Source organism: Apteryx rowi, unplaced genomic scaffold, assembly GCF_003343035.1.
Source record: "Apteryx rowi isolate R43461 unplaced genomic scaffold, aptRow1 scaffold_80, whole genome shotgun sequence".
Lineage (NCBI taxonomy): Eukaryota > Metazoa > Chordata > Aves > Apterygiformes > Apterygidae > Apteryx > Apteryx rowi.
Window position 1 is genome coordinate 815,373 of NW_020451094.1, and position 22,954 is coordinate 838,326.

The 22,954-nt window shown below is 39.7% G+C and overlaps 1 protein-coding gene across 1 annotated transcript in view; it reads left to right on the top strand.

The window, feature by feature from the left end:
- Nucleotides 1–12,418: 12,418 nt before the first annotated feature.
- MTA1 (metastasis associated 1) overlaps nucleotides 12,419–22,954 on the top strand; it is a gene marked incomplete at its 5' end in the record, with an annotated part of 75,181 nt that continues 64,645 nt past the window's right edge. The window contains 3 exon segments of the mRNA XM_026089197.1: nucleotides 12,419–12,441; nucleotides 12,443–12,527; nucleotides 15,232–15,325. Of these exon segments, the coding sequence (XP_025944982.1) occupies nucleotides 12,419–12,441; nucleotides 12,443–12,527; nucleotides 15,232–15,325 (202 nt within the window).

Consider the following 22,954-nt stretch of genomic DNA (forward strand, 5'->3'; position numbering starts at 1 on the left):
TTCTCAAATAAAAACTTTATGTTTAAACATCCTAGTTTTAAATAAATAGAGTACTTAATCTCTCCTAGGACAGGAAGAGCGTAAGGTGGTTATTATTTCTAATTCAATTTCTAAACTACTTCTGAGTAGTTTAGGGTAGCTTGAAAGTGTGGGTATGAACTGCTGGAGGTACCTTGCTTTTGTTTCTGCACATCTTTTGACAACAAATAATCTGTTAAGTAAATTTCACTTCTGCACCAATTGACAAGTTGTTATGTTGTATCTTACTGCTTTGCAAAAAAAAATATGTGTTTTTAATCACCAAATAGTTAACTTCAGCGATCTTGCCTGAGTTTCATCTGAAGTCTAGATAATGGGAATAGTCAGGAAAGATGCTTTTGTAAGAAGATATTACAGTTCTAGGTTTTCAGTATCTCAGAGTTCACCATTGTATGTGTAATACACAAAGAAGCCTTGCTTCAAGCATTTTTTTAAAGTCCTGTTTGATTCCTCCTCTCTTCTTTAACCTGTAAAGCCAAATTTGGTTTGTTAGGCTGTATGTTGTTAGCAAGAACTGATGAGTTTCTGCTGTAATTATTTAATACATAAGAAAGCATTTCAGTAGGAGAAAAACATCAAGGAATTTGTCACATAAAAGAAGAGTGTTTGGAGCGCTTTTCTAAAGGAACTTTGTTACACCACAGTTCAAAGGGGATTGGACCCTTGTACTTAGATGAATAATTTAATTTATTCCTAATTGCAGATGGCAAGTTTCTCATGTTGTCTAGTAGGATGTGTGATACAGCCTTTTCTGGAGGTTAATACCTTGCGAGGTCCTTCAGAATTGGTGTCGGATGTTCAAATGTGACAAAGTTTAAGCTTTGGAAAGAAAAAGATTGCCAGAAACATTTGTGTGTTTCACCAGTTTTCTTTAAATATGCAGTAAAGCTGAGGATGAATTTAAGGAAGAAAGCGTTCTTTTTAGAAGCTTCAGGAAATGCCATATCTCCTCCTTTGTGCCCCTCTTGTACTTCACATAAGCCAGTATTTTTCAGGAAGATTCATAGTCAATTGAATGCAATTTGATGCCTTGAGATGCACCAAAACCACTCATATATCAGTGTGAAATTTAGCCTGTAAAGAGAATAGCCTACATGCTTCTGATCTACTCATAGTTTGCTTCACAAAAGAGCCTAAAATTGCAGCTTGTCTTCCATGATAAAGTTTGCTGTTTGCTCATAAACACCGAAGATTAGATTCAACCTAATCCTCTCCAAAGAGAGGAGGCTCCTAAAGTGAGCTTTCTGATTGGTATCTTGGGTGGTCTACTGCCAGCGTGGGGACTTCTTCCCATGGATCTCCATTGCTTGTGGGATGTGAGAGTGAGTAGTAACCTGTGAGGTGTGAAGACTTCTTTGATTTGTTCTTTCCACAGTACTGAAAGGGAAAACTTAAGTCTTGAAGAATGAAGGTTTTTTTGTGCTCTTGTGCAAAACTGAACATCTCTTTGTCTGGTACATCATTCCTAACTAAACCTGTACTTCTGTTTGCTGAAATAAGTGATGGGCTTTTATAGGCAAAATGGATCACCTTTAAGGGCAGTAGCTATGAAGTTTTTAGGCTGTATAGTCTAGCCCAGAAACAAGCATGCAAACGTCTTGATTCTGCAGCTCCTTTGCTGTCTTGCTTTTCAGAAAGGGGGAGTGGTTTTGAGATAACTTCATTGATCAATGTCAAGTAAAAATTAACTTGCTTTAAAGTGAGTTTGCAAGCTGAAAAGAAATTTAGGCTTCTCCACCCTTTTACACGTGTGTTATTGACAAGGTGGGTAGTTTTCCTAGTACCTGTGACTTCCCAATTCAGGTTCTGTCTGTTGCCAGATCGCCAAATGTGATCTATATTGGCTGTGGCCCATGGTAACGTTTCTGTTGAATTAACTAGAGTACATTGTGTGCAACTTGGGGACTTCATGCTTTTATGCGAGACGTAGGAGGACAGACGATACTTGACCAAGCATAAAGTTAGTGTGGTGTGAACAGATGATTCTCAATTTAGAATCGAGTTTGTCATTACAGAGTTGAGTTGTCAACATCTTCTGAGCAAATTTGAACCAGCCAAGTGAGACAGTTTCTGTGGATGTTTCTTTTGGTTAGTGGTGTCAATTTAGGCAGCGCCTGCTCTCAGACACTTGTTACTGTCCTCACGTTGCTTCCTTAGTTGGGCTTACGCAACTCGGCATGGCTGCGCAGTGAAGCAGATCAGGGAATTGGTTTGGTTCTGAGACTTTTTTTTTTTTTGACCTGGATCGCTTCCTAATCAGGTTTACCATGTGCGTGCCTCCCTCCTTCCATCCAAGGAGAAGCTGTCACAGCTTGAGGGGGTGTTATGAGAAGGCGGGGGATGAATCAGCTTCTGGCACTGCTAAACTACGGCAAGGGCTTATACTGGATCTGTGCTTGACATGGTGAAGCCATGATGTTTTTGATCTGGCACTAATCCCCCAACTCCTGGACTCAGTATAGTCATACTGTGGCCTAGGCAGTTAATTCATGGTAGCTAACTGAAGTTGAACATACTTTTCAAAATAATATGTCTTCTTTTTTTCTCCTTTTCCTCATGGCTTAAGGTTGATACTAAACTTGGTAACTGAATACTTCAAAAGTTCTTGTTTTGCAACCTGTGGGAAACTTGCAGGGAACATCAGGTTGATTTCTTGTGATCTTCTGCAATACCTAAAAATCCATTAGTAAAGAGTGTTTTTCCTCTGTCCTTAGCAATGAGGCTCACAGTGGAATAGGTGGTTTTCTTTACTACCAGAAAAGAAGATTGTTAGGGTGCAGTTTGAAGATACTGCCCCCCCCCCCCAAGGAAAAAAAAAGTTTAAAGAGTTTTTCCTCTGAGTTTTTCCATCTATTCAAATTACTGTGTGGCTCTTCTGTAAATTAGACTTTCCTGGTCTTGCCTCCCAGCCCACCTGGTTTATGGTATCGCTCCACAAAGAGTTGTACTGGCACAACTGAAATTATGTGGGAATACAATTTTGCCACTGGAGAAAATGTTTGCATAGCTACATCCTTGGGAACTGAAGTGACAGGAAAAACTAAAACAGAACAGGCTTTGTGTCCAAAGGACTTTGAATCATGCTTAAATATCTGATGTAAAGCAGAGAAGAAAAGGATTGGTTCTCCAGGAATATTTAGTGTACTCTTGTCCTGCAGGAACCTGGAGGAGTTGACTCCTGTGAGCCTAAAGGGTCAGTGCCGCATGCAAATGTGTCTCGGTTATCACTAGGATATTGGGAGTGGATTAATTGAAATGGGTTTCCTTGTACTGCCATATAATTGATTTTTAGGAGCAGAATTGCTTCTTAATCCTCAGGGTAGTACTCTGGAAGCTTAACWTTGTTTCCAGTGTTCTCGCAAATTCACTTTTCAAGCCTTGTTTGTACACATTCTTGCGATTTCACCTTTCAGCTGGCATCCCTAGCAGCAGTTATTTCAATGTGGCAGAGTCCTCTGCTGAGAACAGTGACCTGCAAGGTTCCTCCAACACCCTTAACTGCTGTTCTTCACTAGTACCGGCGGATTGCCGTCCTTCATTTTTTCCATGAGTCTTCTGCATGCTGAAGACAGCAAATTCTTCTGTGAGGAACAGAAATAACAGTGAATTTCTCTAAGATTTGCTTTCTTTGTTCCCTGAGGTGGTGGTTATTCAGCCCTTCCCCCCCTTCATAATCCTGCCCTTTTCCTGGGGCAGATGCAGCACCTGCCCTGTGCCTGGTCTGGGGCTGAGATCTCGGCTCCATTGCTACTGGGCAGAGTATCTGCCTTCTTCCCTGGTGGAGACGGTAAACTTCTGGGAATGTACTCGGTCATGCTGAATCAAATCACAAGTTATCTAGCTCAGTACCTGTCTCGAACAGCACTGACAGCAGAGCTGGTGGGAAGTGCGTCAGGAAGCACGCGTTTGTGATAATTCCCCCAAATCCTGTGGAGCCTCCAGTGATTTGTTTTAAAACTTAGTCTATTAATTGTTCCTGAAGTGGGAACTATTTCTTATCTTTGTCTGTCTTACCTTTCTCCATTTCTTTTGTAGTTTTAGTATCTCCCTTTTTAAGATAGGGAACAGTCATCAGAACTTAATTATCTTTGAGACTTCTGTCCCTGTGTGAAATGTTGGAAACTGAACAAAAGGTTCAGGTGTTAATAGGGAAGAACCAATGCATGGATAATGAAGTTGCATAAACCTTGTTTCATTAAGATTCAGGCAAAAAAAAAAAGTCATGAAGTAGCTGGAAAGGATTCCCCCCCCCCCCTTTGACAGGACAGAAAACAAAGAACCGAAAGCCTTTGCGAAGTCCCCAATCCCTTTATGTTTCAGAGTCAAAATTGGATCAGGCAACTGTCAGTTTGTGTAAGCAAGTTGTATGTCACTGGCTCAGTTGGCTTTTGCTCCAAAAATGTAGAGAATATCTTTTAGCTTGAGTAGAGATCTCTGTGGTGGATATTTGAGTTTTTGTTTGTAACTTTTACAGGTACTTCAGAGTGGTGTGTTTTTTTGTTTGATCTTTTTTTCTTTCTTTCTTTCCTTTTTTTTTGGTAATTTCTTTTACCAGGTGAGAAGGGCTTGCACTGATAAATGTTTATACCAGCTTTTCTTATAGGTCTGTGTATAATCCATAGTCCTGTTAAATGGATCTTGCCATGAATTGCCTCCACTTTAAGGTTATAGTTTAGGGAATATTGAACTTGGCTTCTTTTCTTTTTTGGAGGCAAGTCAGCAAAACTGATGTATGCTTTTCATCTCAAGACAACCAAGTTATTTTGGCTGTCCCTTTCTATATATGTTCTGTACATTTGGAAAAAAATGTAGTGTGAAACATTTTGTTCCCCAACTTGAATGTGTAGATAATCCTTGTTTCTTGAGCATTTTACAGTCTGGGAAAGAGATAGAAGCTTATTACTGCTTCTTGATGTTCATGGCTCTGATCACATTCTGCAGGGAAACCCACCTTTAGAAATAAGAGTTAAAACATTAGAAAAAGAATTGAGTTAACAAACTTTAGGAAATCGACCACCTGTTTGTTACAAGCATTCTGACTCTGTGACAAAGTGTGGATGAAGTGTTGATATTTGCACTGCTTATTAGCTTCTACTCATTTTCATACATATGCATGTTTCAGGGGACTTGGCCACAAGTACAAGGTTTTCTTACTTGTGCATGTATGAATTTGCCACTTTTGTTTTCCTTCCGACTGCTGGACTTTGCATTGCTTGGGGCTGGAATGGTATCTTGCTCTATGTTTTATTATTGAAAAACAGAATAGAAGTTAGTGTGAAATTCAGACCATGGACTCCTGTTGTGCTTTTTGTACATGTGAAACTGTACTTCCTTTTGTATGCAATAATTTTGAGCAGTGCTTCTGCATGTGTATGTATGTAGATGTACGCTTGGAATTCGACTGTGGTAATAGAGGCTTTGGTTTGTTAAATGATACTCAGAGTTGTCCTTTTCTTACACGTATCATGACTCTGTTTTACAACATCAGCATTCTTTTAAGCCATGTTGCTTTTCCTGGGGAAGGGGAAAAAAAGTGAAGTTGAGTTGAACGTACGCCATGTCGTTGACTGCATATTTCTATAAATTCCTTTTTGTCCGAGAGGTGTTACAGTATGTTCCTTATACCTGAAATATTACAAGAACTAATAAAATCTAGAGAGCCTGTATGCATGTTCACCACTGAAGTCCTTGGCACACAGATGATATGATAATTTGTTTTTAATGTCTGCATTGTTGTCCTCCTTATACATCCTTAAAGGCTCAAGATCACACAGGCACCCTTGTTAAACCACTTGAGGGTATGGAGACAGTGGGAAAGCAACTCTTCATTGATTGGAAGGGTTGGTCTTGTAGCAGAAACAAGCATTTTGCATAGTTAAAAGCCAGCATTGCAAATAAGATCAGCCCATACGCATAGTTTCTGTGTGCAGTTAACTAGACATAACTGCCGTTTTGGAAGGAGCGTGCTCACTAACTCCTTGTGAGGGCCACAGACGCCGAACCTGGAGTGCTGTGGGAGTTCACTGAGGAACCATGCTCTAGAAACTCCAAGCCAGAGACTATAACTACTGGAGTGAAGTAAACGATAGTAAAGGGAAGGGTAGAGATGCAACAGTTCCTTTAGAAGTGCTGGCTGGCTTCTCTTTGCAGAGCTGCAAGTACTTAAGGATAATTTGGCTGTGAATCACTCTGCTTGTTCATGGAGTCACCTGGCCCTCACTGAAGGTGAGGTGCCCTGAGATGTTTGCCTGACTGCCAGAGCCGGCTGCGTCCTGTGGCCTTGCTGCTCCTTGTTGAGGGAAACCTTGTCCGTTGTTACCTGACTTTGAGCTATTTTGCTGCGTGATTAGAGACAAGGCAATCCATGTTGTGGATGGACGTTCACTCACTGAGTTGGGCTGTCATTGCTAATTCATATCTAGGAAGTTTATTGCAGGCTTAAGGCCGAAGGAAGTTTGCAGTGATTGGTTACTCTTGACCCCTGGTTGAAAACTAGACTCTCTGCTTTAGTGGTGAGACCTTGTCGCTTAATGTTTTGCTGTTTTGTTCAGTTTAAGCCTTTTGATTGAGACCAGGCAGCTAATCTCAGGAATGTTGTGTGAGCAGCAGATCCTTCTAACAAGCATGCTCCCCTTTGGGACATGTGTCTCTCGGTTAAAGATTTCAGTCAAGGGTTGTGTGTCTTGAGCTCTGTTTATCCTCATCAGCCTTTTGACTTGGTCACTTAGGTCAGAAGAGCAAAACTAGCAGTTTACCTGGGACACCTCAACCTGTGCTTATTGAATTTAGTGATGGTTTGCCCTCTGTATGGAATAGAGACTTCTGCAGGTGATACTGATGGCTTTTGCTATGCCCCTTCCAAATGACAATAGGTATTTAAGATAGTTGTATGCTTGGATTGTTGTTCCATTTCCACTATTTTCAGTGTAAGGATTTGAGWGGTACTAGTGGTGTGTTGCCAACAGCATGGCAAGCCGAGGAAGAAGCCAAGCCATGTGCATTCTGTGCATGCCGCAGCCACAAATACTGCTGTCTGGGAAATATGATTGAACTTGTGCTGACTGTATACCTTTGATACCTTTGTGGATCTGTGAGACAAATTAACTGTGAGTATCTGGTTCATGTATACTGCTGCCTGTATTGGACCTCATACTTCTCTTAGTAACAGAAACAACTGTTTCAGTTTTACATTCTGTGTAATGAAAATATTGTGCTCCTAAGGCTTTCTCTTTTGAAACTGAATCTATTCTGTAACTGAACATTTCATCAGATGACAGCTAATGTGAGTGATGGTGGTTTTTTTTTAAAAGCTAAAAGGCAATGGGACTTGGGCTCTGCCAAGTGGGACTGCTTGACTTCCAGACTAAAAGCAGCATAGTCTCTCTGGCCTCCTCTTCCAGGAAAACATAGACAAGGAGGGATTGTATGACCACAAATGTAAAGAGATGGACAGTTTCAGGACCAAACTGCTGAATAATTTGAAAATCGGCGCTTACCTAAAAATCTTTTTTTCAAAATTTAATTGGAAATCTAGACTACGAGGAGGCATATCTTTCCTGGTAAGATAAGTTGTAAAGTAAGCAGTTCATCATAAGTTTATGAGCTCTCTTGACGCTCATCTATAATTCAGGGCAGCAGCTTTGTGGATTGGGAAGAGGAGATAGTTGCAACCATGAAGTCACTTCTATATCACACGTTTGGAAACACGCGCTGTACTGCGCAGCATGGCGAGTGTGCGAAGAGGAGGTGTCAGCCTCCTTAGTTTCCTGAGTACATGTGAAACAAGTGCAGTACGTATTCTGTGAGTGTTTCTGGAGGTAACGTAGGGAATATTCAGTGGGGTTGGTGCTCAAAAGATAGCTTGTAGTCTCAAAGGCAAATGTGAATTGGGAGGGATAAAAATACCTTTGGGCATTTTTGCAACTTGTTCACCTAATAATCTTATGGGCTTTTAGGTAGCTCAGACATGGCTAATCTTGTAAATATATGACTTAGACGGTGTTAGTTCTTTCTTTTGCTGAACCTCCCTCCTGATTTTCTTTTCCCTGGACTGATGGAGACTTAATCAACAGCTGACATGAAGACGGCAGAGGGGAAAGCAGTTTTGCAATAATGTCTTAAAAGCATGTGAGAGGAAAAAGAAAGTCTGTTTATTGCTAATTGAGAACAATTATTTTACTGCATTTGTGGAAAATTTCCACCTTTTGTGGTCCCTGGATTGTCATTCTAGTTTTTGGCTTCTGTACTGTTGTCTGACTGTCTATGTATGTTCTAGCAGTTCAGTACATGCATAATAGCATCTCTTGCCAGCAATCTTAGGGAAAAAAAAAATGGAGTGGAAAGGCTCTTCGGGTAGACTTATGTATGTGGGTACTTCTGCTGCTCTACAACAGCATGGGCAAGAGAAAGAAATACATCTTTTTTGTGGCAGAAGGTGGTGGCCTGCATGTTAGTCCTTACTGTCTTATCATATTGCCACACTCCTCAGTCCTTACTTCAGCCTGACCGTAGAAAATTCCGTGATGTGTAAGAGCGATACTGTTAACTATGATTTTCATGCAGAGCTATATGACCCATGGCTGATCAAGCAAGGGTTTGTGGGTGGGTGTAAGACACAAGCTGTTGTGAAGGTATGGGATTGAGACTCCAACGTTTGGGTGGTAAGGGGTGGGCTTCATGTGCTTATGGTGGTGGTAAGGAGGTGTGCCATGCTTGTGGAATGTAGAGGGAATTGGCTGGACCTGTTCTTCAGTCGCTAAGTAGGAAAGCCAATAAATAGGCAAGGACAGTCAGTTGGGTGTGTCTGAAGGGTCTGACTTAATTTTACTTGCTATCAGGCAAGTCTCTAGATCTTTTTTGTTTTTAGTGTACTCCTTCCTTCCTGTCCTGTGGTAGGAGTTGAACTGCATATATCTTCCTGTTTTTTAGAGGCTTGTTAATTCTGTCTCTTTCCCCATTCTTCCTTTCAGACCAATGCACAGAGATTTTGGGCAGTTATGGGCATATAGGATGTCTCCCATTAATAGTAGGGATGTTGGGAGCCTATAGAGGATTCCTGTTATTGGATGTGCGTGTGTAGCAGTAGCTACTGTCTCACAAGCAGACTGTTTGGGAACAGTATTTGTTGGGTAGGCAGTATGAGAAGGATGCCTTTACCTGACATGGGAAGAAGCTGAGAGGAAGGGGAAGTATTGCTCAAGGAGAGAGGAGGTGTTTTGGGGTGCAAGAAGCAATGGAGAAGGTGTCTTACCTCCTTCAAACTCCGGTTTGTAGGAAGCCAGTCTTGATTGGCTTTGCTTATGGAACAACATAAGAGGAGTGCTGTTACCTGCTAAAGTATCAGTTTGAAGAGCGGTTTGTTGAACTTTAAATTTCCTTGTTGTATGTGTGGAGCAGTGAGTAACTTGAGTATTTTTCTGTGCAGGATAGCTTTTTAATTTTAGTTAGAAGTGTTTAAAGTCTATGAATGAATGTATGTAGGTTATTCCTCTCTGTTCTTCTCTCACATTCTATTTTGTGTGGTTTGCAGTGGACTCTGCATTTCATGTAGAGAGGAAAAGACCTGTTTCCTGGTAATTTGAGTAAGGAGAAATGGGTCTCTGTTGGTTGCATAGCTACTGGTGAAATGCTGAGCATGCCTGTGGGGCTTGTCTAAAACACAGATGAGATGTATGAATATATGCACACGTGTACACACAAAGGCTGTTAAAAATGATGTGAACTATAAAGACTTGCAATGGTTATCTCAAACCTATGGATTTAAGGTTGTATTTTCAAGTAGAAATTTGACATTCCTTTAGTTTTCACTTTTGAATTTTCAATCGTAGTGTTCACAAATGTAACTTTTTTTGCATTTGGCCTCAACCTGAAGTAAATGGTAGCGAGTTGTAATGTGGGGGGGGGGGGAGAACTCGTCCTTTCTTCAAGTCATGGAGCCTTGAAATTAAAGGCGAGCAGTCTCTCCATCTTCAGATATACTGATGCGCTTCAAGGTATCTTAAAGCAGATGAAGCCTCCATTTCCTCCTTTGCTGTGCTCGGTGTATGCACCCTTGTAGGACATACGTGCTTTTTCTACTATGAGAGCAAGGATTTCTTATTCTGGTTATTGATCAGTAAATGCTTTAATGTCTGTAATACCTATTCTGGAATTGCCAAAAACTTCTGTTTCCTTTTGTGTTTTCTAGTAGAGTTAGTCAAAGCAATATTGAAGTCATGGTTCCTGTTTAGCATGTTACACAAAGCTGGTGCTTTTGGATGGAGATCTAGGTTCTGATAACTTGGGTGTTTTAACCATTTCTGAAAACATTTTTTTTTTCTTTCTCCAAACCAAATGTCAAATCTGAATTCCTTAGATGAGCTCATTATTAAGTTTAAAGCCTGAAGGGAAGTGATGTTTAAGAACCGACTTGCAGAGTTGGGAAGAAAGTTCTGGAGTTACTTGGAGCTGTGATTATGTATGTGAAGATAGTTGGTGTTCAGTCAGAAAGGTCTGGATGTCTACTCTTCACACAGAATGCAAAAAAAAAAAAGTGTAGTATTTCTGTGCTTTGTTAGCCCGAGTTACACTGTGTATAGTTACGTAACCCAAGATGCGCATGCTTTGTACTGTTTGTATATTCACACTGCAGCCTCATCACTCATCGCTTCAACCATGTCCATGCTGAAACTTTTTTTTTTTTTTAAATGTCTTCACAACTTGGTGCTTTGACACTTTTTTGAAAGACAAAAGAAGAGTTTGGGAACCAGTTCTTAAAATTTCCACTTTTGGGATTGTACCCCTGGGATTTCTTGATTTGTGATCCCTCTCTTAAACCAGTGCGACCTTGTTGAACTGACACAAGAACAAGTCAGGTGTTGGTCGCTAGTGAGGGCTACAGTTCATGCTGCTTCATTGGCTCAGTGCTCACTACTCTGCTCTTGTGTCTGTCACTTAGCAAATAATTTGGTCTGTTAACTCCATGGAGACCTATGGATAACCTGGGCTGCAGGCAGCATCCTGAAAAAAATCCGTGCCTGGAGCTTGAGTATTGTTCCATGGGGAACTGGAAGGGTTGCAGTGAGCCTTGGGCTAAGAAGGAAGAAAAGTTAAGAGATGGGAGGGAATACCGCTCTCGTGTCTCTCCCCTCGCCACCCCTAAGTTAAGAGGGTACTCTTTAACCCGCATCATGCAGCTTTCCAGTAGCAGAGGCCCTCGGGGTGTCTCCACTCCCCTGGGCTGAGGAAGAGCGTAACAGTATCCCTGGTGCTGACTGACCTTTTAACAACCATTCTAGAAAGATTAAAGCTAACGGCTAAAGTTGTTATCTTTATTTACTAAAGGCTAACACCACTAAACAGCCATTTAGCAGTGGAGCATCATGCTAATGTGTTCATTTAAAAAGATTTCCTGAGTTATGCCCTGGGGGCTATGGGTTTTGCACTCCAAATACCAATGAACTGGGAAATCTAAAGGGAAGTCGTCTTAAATTTACTGGCATGTCTTGGAAAGATTCATTTTTGCATCTGAGTGTAAGAGAAATCTAATGGTGAAGGACTGTGCAAGATCAGCATCCCAGGGGAGGAGCTGGAGTTGGCCCTCTTTTTGCCTCAGATAAGATTTAAAATTATTTGGGTTCCAGCGTATTTACTGGATGATAAAAGCCAAGTCCAGTCAAGACTCTGAGCTTCCGGTTCCTCATCTGTAAAAAGGAGTGTTTAAGCTTGGAGCTTAGTAATACCAAACTATCGTATAGTACTTCTTGGTGCATTTCTGGTGATTTTTTTCCAAAGGAGTTACTTTGGGTAAAGAACTACTTTTCTTCCTGTAATTTGAAGTGGTTATACTGCTTGAAAATAAAAACTTTATTGACCTGTGTTTGGCTTACCATAGAGTTTTGTTGAGGGTATTCTGGGATAATACAGGGATTTAAGGCACAGAAGACCAGGAAGCAGTGGAAAAGACAGAGAAAGAAAGAATGAGATTATTCATAGTCTAAGTAAATGGGCAGTAGATTGGAGCTGAACTGGGGGGAGAAGGATAAGCATGTTACTGGTGAGGGGAAGCAGCTAAATTTTGTTATGAAAGAAAGGGAAGCAAGTAAGGAAAACAGTGTGATCGAAGTGAAATAATGTGATCAGAGGGAGGAGGAAGATCATCATATTGCCAGCCTGTATACTGAGAAAGCAAAGCAATAGAGCTCCATTTCTGAAAGTGAGTTTATGGCTTTCAGATTGCACTAATGCATGTTCCTTGTATCTTCGGCTAGCAAATAGTAGCCTAGAGTTTGTATTTCCTCACTTACAATCCTGAATTTAGTGGGGGCATTGGAAATACTGCTTGTGGCAAGAAATGAATTTGATATGGTGTCATTAATGGGTATACATGTGACATTATTTGATTTTTAGCAGTTCATATTTTAAAGTTTTTTTTTTTGTCAGATTATGTCTACTTCGAAAATTCTTCAAGTAACCCATATTTGATACGAAGAATAGAAGAACTCAATAAGGTAAACTACTATTTTTTCACCTCAAGTCTTTGGAGGCAATTGAATGTATGATCTGTTTGATTTGATTAAAATCAAAATGGTTCTTTAGCAGTTGTCTGGTAATTAGCAGCTTAAAAATACTTTTGTTGTGATAATGTTCTGGAACACTTTGAGAATTGCTAGATTGTTCTCACTTGGCATGAAAGGACAGTGTGTCAACTACAGGTCATTTGCAAGGTGATTATGGCCACCTGTAGGGCAAGATGTTTCTGCAGTTCTTCGATTTTGTGCCATGGTCATGTGATATGAAGATAAATATCAGTTTGACAAGAGGATGAAGTGCTTTGTAATTCGAACTTTCTTGGGGGAGACTCTCACTCAACAGAAAGATTTGGAACTATTATCTGCTTCTTCAGATTTTGTCTTTCCTAGTTGTCCTTTGGGCCAGTGTATTTTGGCTGCCAAATTTCCTTTTCATTGGCTCTGAAAAGGAAGCATGATATGTTACATGTGGGAATCCAGCTGAAGTCCTTGATGCAGAAATTTTATCTAAATGTGGAGGGAAGACTATTTTGAAGCCATTAACTGTGCCCTAAACATGCTATTTTCTGAAGTTGTATAGCAGCTTGTCTATTGCAGCCCCTAAAGAAGGAATGTAACACTGCTGTTTTGCATTTGAATTTAAATCAAGTGGCTAAAGGAGGGCTTTTTCCTTTGGCCAGCAGTCCTGGAAAAACACGATAAATTGATAGTTTTTTTATATTATTATTATTGATAAATTTTACTCTTCTGAATGATGACAGATAAACAATATGAAGACTACGGCACTCTTGTAACCCCCTCCTCTTAGTGCAGGTTTTCTGCAGAAATACTCTGTGCCTCTTCCATTGCGGAAATAGTAATGATCTCCTAAAATGGTTAGCTAGTGGCGAACTTGTCTACCTTGTCTCAGCATTAGAAGTTCAGAACTTGTCCTATGTATTAGGAAGCTGAGGATAAATGTGTATATTTTTTTCCCAGTGAAGGAGAACTGCCTTTCTTTTATTCCTTTGGATATCCTGTGCCTGAAGAGGGTTAAGGGGATCCATATCCAGGTGATATTAATAGCTGTAATTCATCAGTTAAAGGGTGCAGACTTGCTGGTTGCCTTCTAGGAAAGTTTCTTCTGCTCCTCCCCACCCAAGTTTGTAAAAAGAATGGTGCTTTCAGCCTGGGTGTCTCATCTTGCCTTTCCAGACTTCAGAGGTACATAGTGTAGATGTCTGTAGCCAAGCTAGTCATCCTAAACTCACTCTATCATCGATGGAGGAAGATAGGCTTGCTTGGGCTGTGATTTCTCTGACCATACTGTTTGAAATGGGTATTTCTGGTTGAGATAAATCATATCTTGAGTTGCTTTTTTTTTTTCCCCCTCTTCTTTCATTGAGTGTAAATGGAGTCTAGACGATTAACTGAAATGGATAATTCTGCATTGTAGCTGTCTGCATTTAACAAGCTGACTTTTATATTTTGAGGAACCATAATACAAAGGTAAAAGTTCTGCATGATTTATCTGAGAAGGTTAGAAGACTTTTGTTAGAAATTCTACAGGCGCTGCACCAAAAACTGGTAGGCTACCAGTAAAAATATTTGTGCGTGTATATATTTATTATTTGTGTTAGGAAAACTCTCATTAAAATATGACATTAAGTTTTTCCTCCATATTTTATCAGCTAGAGTATATATCAGTGCTTTTTTTTATTTTTTCCTCTTCTCTCTCCTTGTGGACAGATTGCTGGTCCATCAATTTTTTGGAGGCTTCCTGGAAGGGCATTTATGTATCAGTGTTCTAGTTTATTAAACTGTGTGTCTTCATTCTGGTTTTCGAAGACTCTTCAATGGCAGGGTCCACTTTAAGTTACATTTCCATTATTTATTTTAGGGACAATTCACTGGCTGGGTCTGTTAAAAGCCAGTAGATGTACTTCCTCTAGGAATGGCATAAAGCCAGGTACAATTTGTCAGGTACTGTCTTACAAGAAACTCATCACCTATCTCATCTTAAGAGTTTTAAGGGGAAAAAAATACCCGAAATTCAGACCTCTTTGTACGTTGTCACTGGTGTAGAGTTGATTGCCTGCTGTAGCTTCATTATTTCTTCTTTTGGAATGATTCTCAAGTTGCTTATTGTTTATCTGGAAGAATATTGTCAGTGCTGTCAGAAAAGGGAAATGTTATCTATTTCTTTTGTAGAGATAGTAGTGACTAGGTTCTTTCTTGCTTTTTCTATTGTCCTTCTGAGTTTGGCAAACAAAGCTGAACCTAAGCCTGTATTTTGTTGTTATATTTCATGGTTATTTTTACTGGGATTTTAAAGATGCTTTTTGCATTCTGGTAAATGCAGGCATCCCCTGAAAAGTAGCAAAGTGGCCTGTTGATATGTTGTAACTGCAGGTAAGTGTTTTTTCTCACCCCTTGAAATATCTGTAACTGCTTAAAGTGATTATCCTGCAGAAAGAATTAGGAGCAAAGGACCAAGCTCAGTTTCCCTACCCTCGAAACCCTAGAGTGGATCACATTGGAGTTGGCATGTTAGCAAACGTCTGTGCAGTTGGAAGATGCTAGAAGATGATCCTGTATAGCCCGTGTGGCAAAATTGCTCATTATTTATGAAGCTTTCTAGTTCAGTATATACAGTTTAGGTTTTGATTTGTGCTCAATTCAATTTTTCTTTTTCCTGTTTCAGACTGCCAATGGAAATGTGGAAGCAAAGGTGGTTTGTTTCTACAGAAGAAGAGACATATCAAGTACACTTATTGTATTGGCAGACAAACATGCAAGTAAGCTTGTTTGTGTTCAAGTCACTTCTACACAAAATTTCCAAACTTGGGTAGAAATTTGATACTGCAATTGCAAGTACCAATATTATAAACTTAAAATGTCCTTTCCCTGTATCCATCTCCAATGAATTGCATTATTTGTTTGGCTGACCTTCCCCCCCCCCCCCCCCCCCCCAATAAAAGCTATGTGAAAATGTGAAAAGTTAGATGGTTTGTGGTTTAGTTATCATGGTGGAGGGAACAGAAGTTTTCATTTAGGGCTGAATAAAGGTGTCGTCTTTTTTTTTCTTTTTAAAAAGTGAATTTTGTAGTTTTTGGGAGGAGCGTAAATAGCTTATTAGAAGTAATGTAAGAAAGGGGGGAATGCTCTTTTTGATTGGTAGAGAAAAATAAAAACTGTAAACTTTCCTTCCAAGTAAATCAAATAGCCTGAACATAGGAAGCCAACTTTAAACATCCAGTTCGGTTAACAGGAATTTTCTTTGAAAAACATTACTAATATTGAAATTTAAAGAGACATAGTTTTCCTCTGAACATGTTCAGTAAATAGATTTTAAAAACTAGTAAACTTTAGGACATCTTGGGGGTGTGTGTGTGTGTGTGTGTGTGTGTGTGTTCAGCTCGTTCTGTTAGAAGAAGAAGAATCTCTAGGCTTCAAACCAAATGGAGGTTTGAAAACCCTGACTGTCTTGAGTACTATTGTTACTTTATGTTTAAAAAAAGAGGAAAAAGAAGGTCTTGAAACTGATCATAAAATTCAAAAGATTGTGCAATCTTACTTGGAGACTAAAGCCTACTCCTTCGCATGTATTCATTGTGTAACTAATTTCTCAGTTTTATTATTTTATAGAATGCTCTGTTACCTTTTGCTGTCACACTCCTCTGTCAAGCATATTGGAGACGTGTGAGATACCTAGTTGAGTGGAGATGGCTGTTTATTTTAAAACAAATGTGTTACAGTTCTCTTCAATTAGAGAACAGATTAAAAATACTAGAAAGGGTGTCCAAAAAAGTAGAAGTGTGCAAGTATAGATTAGATATTTGCCTGTGTAAATCTGTAAGGCAAGAATTTACAGAAACACTGAGGTAGCTCAAAAAAAGCACGTGAAACAGCTGAGAAGCTGCTGTAGATACGTGCATTCTAAATTCAATTAAAATGGTGTGAGCCTGGTGCATTAATTACCTCTCTAGAGGAATATCCATCTCCAGGAGGATAATTAGTGCAACTTTAACGTGATGTTGGGCACTTTATCTGGGATGCTTCCAGCCTGTTTGACTCTATTCTAATTGCTAGTGAGGATTAGATTGAGCTTCATTACACCTTCCTCTGCCAGCTTAGTGTCCCTCTCATCCCATCCTTGCGAGGTCATAGACATAGCACTAACAACAGTTACCAAAGCAGGTATGTTACAAAGGGAAAAAAATAAGCAGGTAGAGTTACTAAACTGACTTTGCTTGTTAATAATGAAGCATGGGAGACTTAAGAGTTTAGGTTGCTAAAATTTGGCAAAAAGCATGGATAGATAGTCATATCTATCCTTGTAATTAAAGGCTTTCCTGTAGGCACACAGATAAATGAAAGAGAAGCAATCAGATCTGCATATATCAACATTTCAGTTTAGGTAAAAAAGCATCATTGTCTTTTAATATACTTCTCAGTATATGCATGCATAGGCTGTGATGCATATGTAATACCAATCTGCATAGTTGTGCTGCACAGAGATTAAATCAGATAGCTAGTTTTAACAATGAATGTAATGTCTTGCTGTGTTTTCAGCACTGTAATGCCACTGGGAAAAAATGCAGCAAAACTAGCTCCTTATTGATAATTTTGAATATTTTCTCTTGTAGTTTTTATGTCCAAGTCTCTCTATTGCATTAGTAAAAACTGTTCATTGGAAAGCAGTCATGTGGCACTGAGATGAGATTTGACTGTGCTGCAGGACTGTGGTAGCAGGTAAAGCTTTTTTGATATCTTGGTGCAGTAGTACTCATTTTATCCAAGAATACTGAAGCTTAATAGAAGCTTGACCATAAACAACGTGACTATTGATTACTTCATCTGTGTCTCACTTCAGTAGATTTAATAAATGAAGCAGGTAGGAATGACTCAAAGAAATGCAATGTTCAAGGCTGAAAAAATCTCTCTTTGAACCCAAGTAAATGTTCTCTGAACCTGAAAGGACTGATCTTTTTTTTTGTGATAGGATTTTTTTTTTTTTCCTCCATGCAAACAAATAATTGTTCATTTTCATATCTGTTTGAAAGACAGGAAGATTCCTCTGTAGAACAATCCTATTAATAAAGCCACCAGAAAAAACTAGGGCTCTCTTTTAGTGTAAATTTCACTAGTAACTAATTTTTTTTTCCTTTATGTTTCCTTTTGGTGCAGAATAAAATTGCCACTAAATGACTTCCATTTGTTTAGATGGATGTGTGGTTGTGTGGCTTCTGTTCTCAAGGAGCGAGAAGAGAGCAAAAGTATGCTCATGGGTAGCAGTTAGTTCTTTACTTTGGAAAAAATCTACATCCTGCATGATATCCACAAAATTTAATTTCATCATATTAAGATTCTAGTAAAGATGCTCAACACTGTCACTGACTTTGAGTTCATTTCCATAAAGTCTCCTGTTGCCTCATTTCAATGCATTTGCAGTAGATGTACATATCTGCATCGCTGATCTTTTAACTGCCTTTGTTCAGCTGATTAATGGAGCTTTCTGACTGCAGACATTTCTGGATTCACACAGTCTTATGTCTAAGATGCCTTTATTTTAGACCTACTGTTGGGATCAGTGCAGTGAGATAAACAAATATTGGGCAAATACAGAAGAACATGAACATTATATATATATAAAATATATATATAAAAATAAAATCTATTTTACAATAAATGTTTCTCTCAAGGGAAGTGAAGAGATGTGATTATGAAATTTAATAAAAATAATAATTAAAAAAAGTTTTACTCTTTATATTGATATAACCCATCAGACATTAGAAACAGGAAAAACTTAGATATGGTGTGTTTTCTCATAACTCTTTATAAAGAAGAAAAATGAGCTGGAAGCTACCTATTCTGTAGTTGGAGACTGTAAATTAGTACCTGATGTATGCAACCTGATTCCTGGATTCGATCTGTGATCTTACTATTTTTATCACATGATATAAAGCTTGTCTGGGCCGTCTTATAAATCTTACGGCTGTATAATAGCTTCCATACACTGCTTGCACTTCTTATTCATAAGCCTATTGAATCACCTTGCAAATTATTCTAGGGAGTTTCTCCACCTGTTTCTGAAATGAACCTGCTTCACCAGGAGAAAACTCCTATTTAATGTGCTTACTCAAAGACTTTGTAATAGGTTAAGATAGAATATTCTATGCAAATGAAAGTGCAGGTAGAACTTGATGAAAGAGAAGAGCATTTTGACTTCTCTAGTTGACTCCTTAAACTGCTAATGGGTGCTGTGACTGTGTGTGTGTTTATGTATGTATATATGCATATACCTACACGTATATATGCATATATACACACATACACTTTATATATATATTTATATAGTCCCACTTTGGAAATCAGTGAGCAAGTAGTTGGTGGTAGCTGGAGTACCAAGTAGTTAGTGCCAGCTGGGCAGCAGGAGTAGCTTTTGACAGGTTTATGGTTAGCTTTCAGCAGCTGGTGTTTGGGTGCCAGGCGTATATGGCAACATGTCTATGTAAGTGCCAGAGCTTCTAAAAATAAATGTCTTGCAGCAGTAAGGTGTCATTACTCAATCAGTCCATGAGTTGCATGAGGCCTGTGTGTCTAAGCACTTTCAGGTCTATGAAGCTTGTTTTTTAAATAACACTAGTTGGTCGAATGCAGTTTGCCTGTAGCCTCATGAATGAGTTCTTAGCTGCTTTATTCCCGCTTCCGTTTTCTCCCCRCACCACACGTGCTGATTTAAGAGGAGCTGTATTCACTAATCCATTAATGACCTTTTTGACTCTGTTACTGAGAGGATGAAACTGTGAGTTCCTCTTCTGGGGGTAGGGTGGCAAGGAAAGAACAGGTGAAGTGCCAGGAGTAGGGCCTGTTTGCTCTGTGTCCTGCCTGCAATAGTGGCCATGACTGGCTGCTCAGGAGGCTCACAGAAACTCTTGGAAGGGATTGTTACGAGATGTCTTGATCATGTGGCAAACTCCTTCTAAACTGTCCAAGTATAAGGATTTCAGTTTGTTAAAACTTCCACCCTATTTCTCGTACCTATAAATCAATGTCTAGCTTTTGGTAGAAAGACAATAAATGAGGCTAGGAGGCTTAATATAGACCATTAGAAATTAGGCATGGGAGAGGGAATCTGTTTTTATACTGTTAATTTTTTCAAATGCGTCATTTCTACAACGTCCTTCAGAGCTGTTGAATTGAACTGTTGAATTACCAAGAGTTTAAGCTTCCTTCACTACTGAAGGAACTGTTTTGCAGGTCAGTAGCACTGACTTTTGTGTTCCCCTGCTATTTTGACCTCATTTTTTTCACTTTTTAAGTGGTGGTGTTAGTGATACCATGCTAACGAAGTCTTCTGTTACTATAGACTTTGCTGTCTCTTAGGCTGTAGCTCTGGGTGAGCTCTCGAAACCTAACTCCTGTATCTTGTTTGCCTTGGCTCTTCTGAATTCTGCCCTGCAGTAGCTCGTGGGACCCAACACAGAGGCTGCAGGGAAAGGGCTGGTGCTCTCTACCTCTGAGGTTGTGGAGAGCCCAATCTGATCTGTATCAAATTGCTATTCTTTCTGGAGTCTAGCAAATATTGATGTTTAATTTGGCATCTCATATGCCCGGTCTTTCTGAATTACGACTTCTGCCCCCTGGGTTTCTCCTGCCAGTTCCATGTTTACTCTTTCTGATAATTTTTCCCCCTATATATTAGTTTTCATATGAGTCTCCCTGTTTGTGACCAACCTGCCTGTCTTTGTTTCCAACAGAACATCATCTCTGAGCTTTTTTTAAAGTGCTATTAAAAATAGTGCCATCAAATAATACTTAATCTAACACACTCCTTGCAGCAGTCCATTGGCTACTTCAGCACAGCTGATGTATTACTGTTTGTATTAAGACTAAATGTTTAGTCTTAAATCTGCATGAGCGCATCTATCAAGCAGAGAGATTAATTTTGAAGTAAGACTTTATGAGTGTATTAAATGATTTGTTTAAGTCCCAGTATACTGCATCTACTGCATTCCCTCGGCATGTATTCTGTAGTATGGTCATGAACGCAGGCAAACTTGTTTGAAAAGATATATATAAATATACGTGTGTGTGTGTGTGTATATATATATATACACATATATATATATATTTTTTTGGGGGGGGGGGAAGGCTATGGCCATTTATTTCTTGGGAACCACTGTTCTCTAGGATAAAGTCCACTTCATTGAGAAAGCTTGAATAATTGAGGTACGTGAGGGTGAGGCCGGGCGCGAGGGCCTGGCTGGCCTCAGGCGCCGCGCCAGGGCAGCGCCGGCGGGCAGAGCTCTGGGTGCCCCTGCTGCTGGTGCTGGCAGAGCTGGTCTGGCCGCACTGCAGCGAGGCGCGCAGGACCCTGTGCTGGATTCAATCCTCTGTTCTTGCTGTGTGCATTTGCTTTAGAAGGGGTTTGTCAGGTTCATTCTTTTGGTACTAAATCATGTCTGTGAAAAAAGAGGGAAGATACTTGTTTAGAGCTGCTTTGTTTTTTGTTTTTTTTTTTTTTCTCTTTTCTTCCTGCCGCTGGCTTTGGGAACTGTGGCAATATTATGTGTATGGAGCAAGGGGGTGTTCCTTGCTACCTGTAGAAACAGCTGTCTTTTGAAGTGGATTGTGCCTTTTTATTTTGAAAGGCTGCGCATAGCAGAGCTGGCATGAGAAGAAAATGTGTGCTTCCCACCTTCCTTGTTTTGTTACAAAAGCTAGATGTGTAAATAAAATACCGGTCGGAAGATGATCCTAGCTGATGGTGATGCAGTCCCTGAGATCACCTCAGTTTTGCTAGTTGGTTTCATTTTGTTTGTAGGTTTTATTGGCAAATAGTTGTTGATATGTTTAAAAAGAGGGTAATTTTTAAAAGCTTGAGGCTGTTAAATGTCCCAAAGGTATTAAGTATTTTAAGCTGCTGCTTACAGTCTCTCTCCTGCGTTACACAGTGCCCTGGCCTCGTTCTGTGAAAACCCGAAGTGCAGACGCAAACGCCTTTGCGTTTTTGTGTCCGTAGCTTTTCAAACAAGCTAGCTGGAAACTTGCTGACTTGTTTGTGGATTACTGCTGGTGTATTTATAGTGTAGGTCAGCAGCCGCAATATTAATTTTCAGCTAAAACAGAATTCACTTCAGTACGTAAACTGCAGAACCATGAAACTGGCACAAATGTAAATTCTGTGTCCTAGGAAAATATTAAAGTGTAAATGCATGCTGCTGTATGCTCAACAGCTTCTGTGGTATAATAGCTATTGTATGTTGCAGTCTGCTTTAATTACGCTCCTTTTTCTTTTTCTTTTGCTTTCTTGCTGGAGCTGCTTACCTGAGGCGCATATAAACCACAGGTCTACTTGCAGGACAGTAAAACAAAGTGATAAATTGTGTGGAACCTGAGGGCTGCGGGGTGGCTTTTTTGGTTGGTTGGTTGTTTTTCAGTCACCCCTTTTGGCATAATGGTGGCCTATTTAAAACTGAATGCATTTTAGCATTTTATAAAATGCAGATATATTTTTTGTTTACTTTCTTTTGGGATAACTTTTAGGATTATGGGTAACTAATCTTTAAGGGTACATTAATCACAGCTGTGCCTGTATCTAGAGAAAGGTTTCTTGGCAGCAACTGTTGAATTAAGCTGCAAGCATAAGCCTGGTCTTTGAGAGTATTGCTGAAATAAAATTAGAGTTTTACTATTCTTATACAGGACTCTATAGCTCACTCTGCTACAATCTGGGAAACTTTTCCATGGTTTTGGAAAATATAGTAACTGCCTTTACTTCTTAGGGAAGGGAAAAGTCAGGTGTTTTCTCTTGCAGTCCTTCATCATGGAGAAGCTTTGCTGCTTCCTTGGAGTATTTTGCCTACAACTGCTTTATCTGGTGTAATTGAGAGGATACTTGCTAATGAAAACAAAACATAAGGATAATTATTTCTTTCTAGAAGATGCCTAGAGATGTTTTGGATCAGTTGTGTATCAGTGTGGATGTGATTTCATATATTTACTTTGGCGTTCATTTAAAAAATGGTTGAATGGGGATAGCGTAGCTCAGTCGGAGATCACAGATCCTGCCCGCAGAACAGGGGAGGCTTTTGAAACGCAGCAGCCCTGCAGACACTCCTGCAGACGGTCAGATGCTTGTGGTCTGGTTGGTAGGGTTGGTTGCAAGGCAAGTTGGTTGCATTCCAGTTAATCTTGTGACTGGGATCTATGGGCTGTGGTTGCGATGGACAGAAGAAAATACACTAAATGAAAGAACTAACCTTTTCAGTCAGCGTTTCCTTCAGAAGCTGTTGAAGTCAGGATGGGACAGTCTGTGGCTGTGATTCTTTTCTGAAAGAAGAATAGGGTATAAGGTTGCTGATACCTGGCAAAGAGAAAAGACTTCACTTTTACTGCCTCATTTGTTGTGTGTCAGCTTC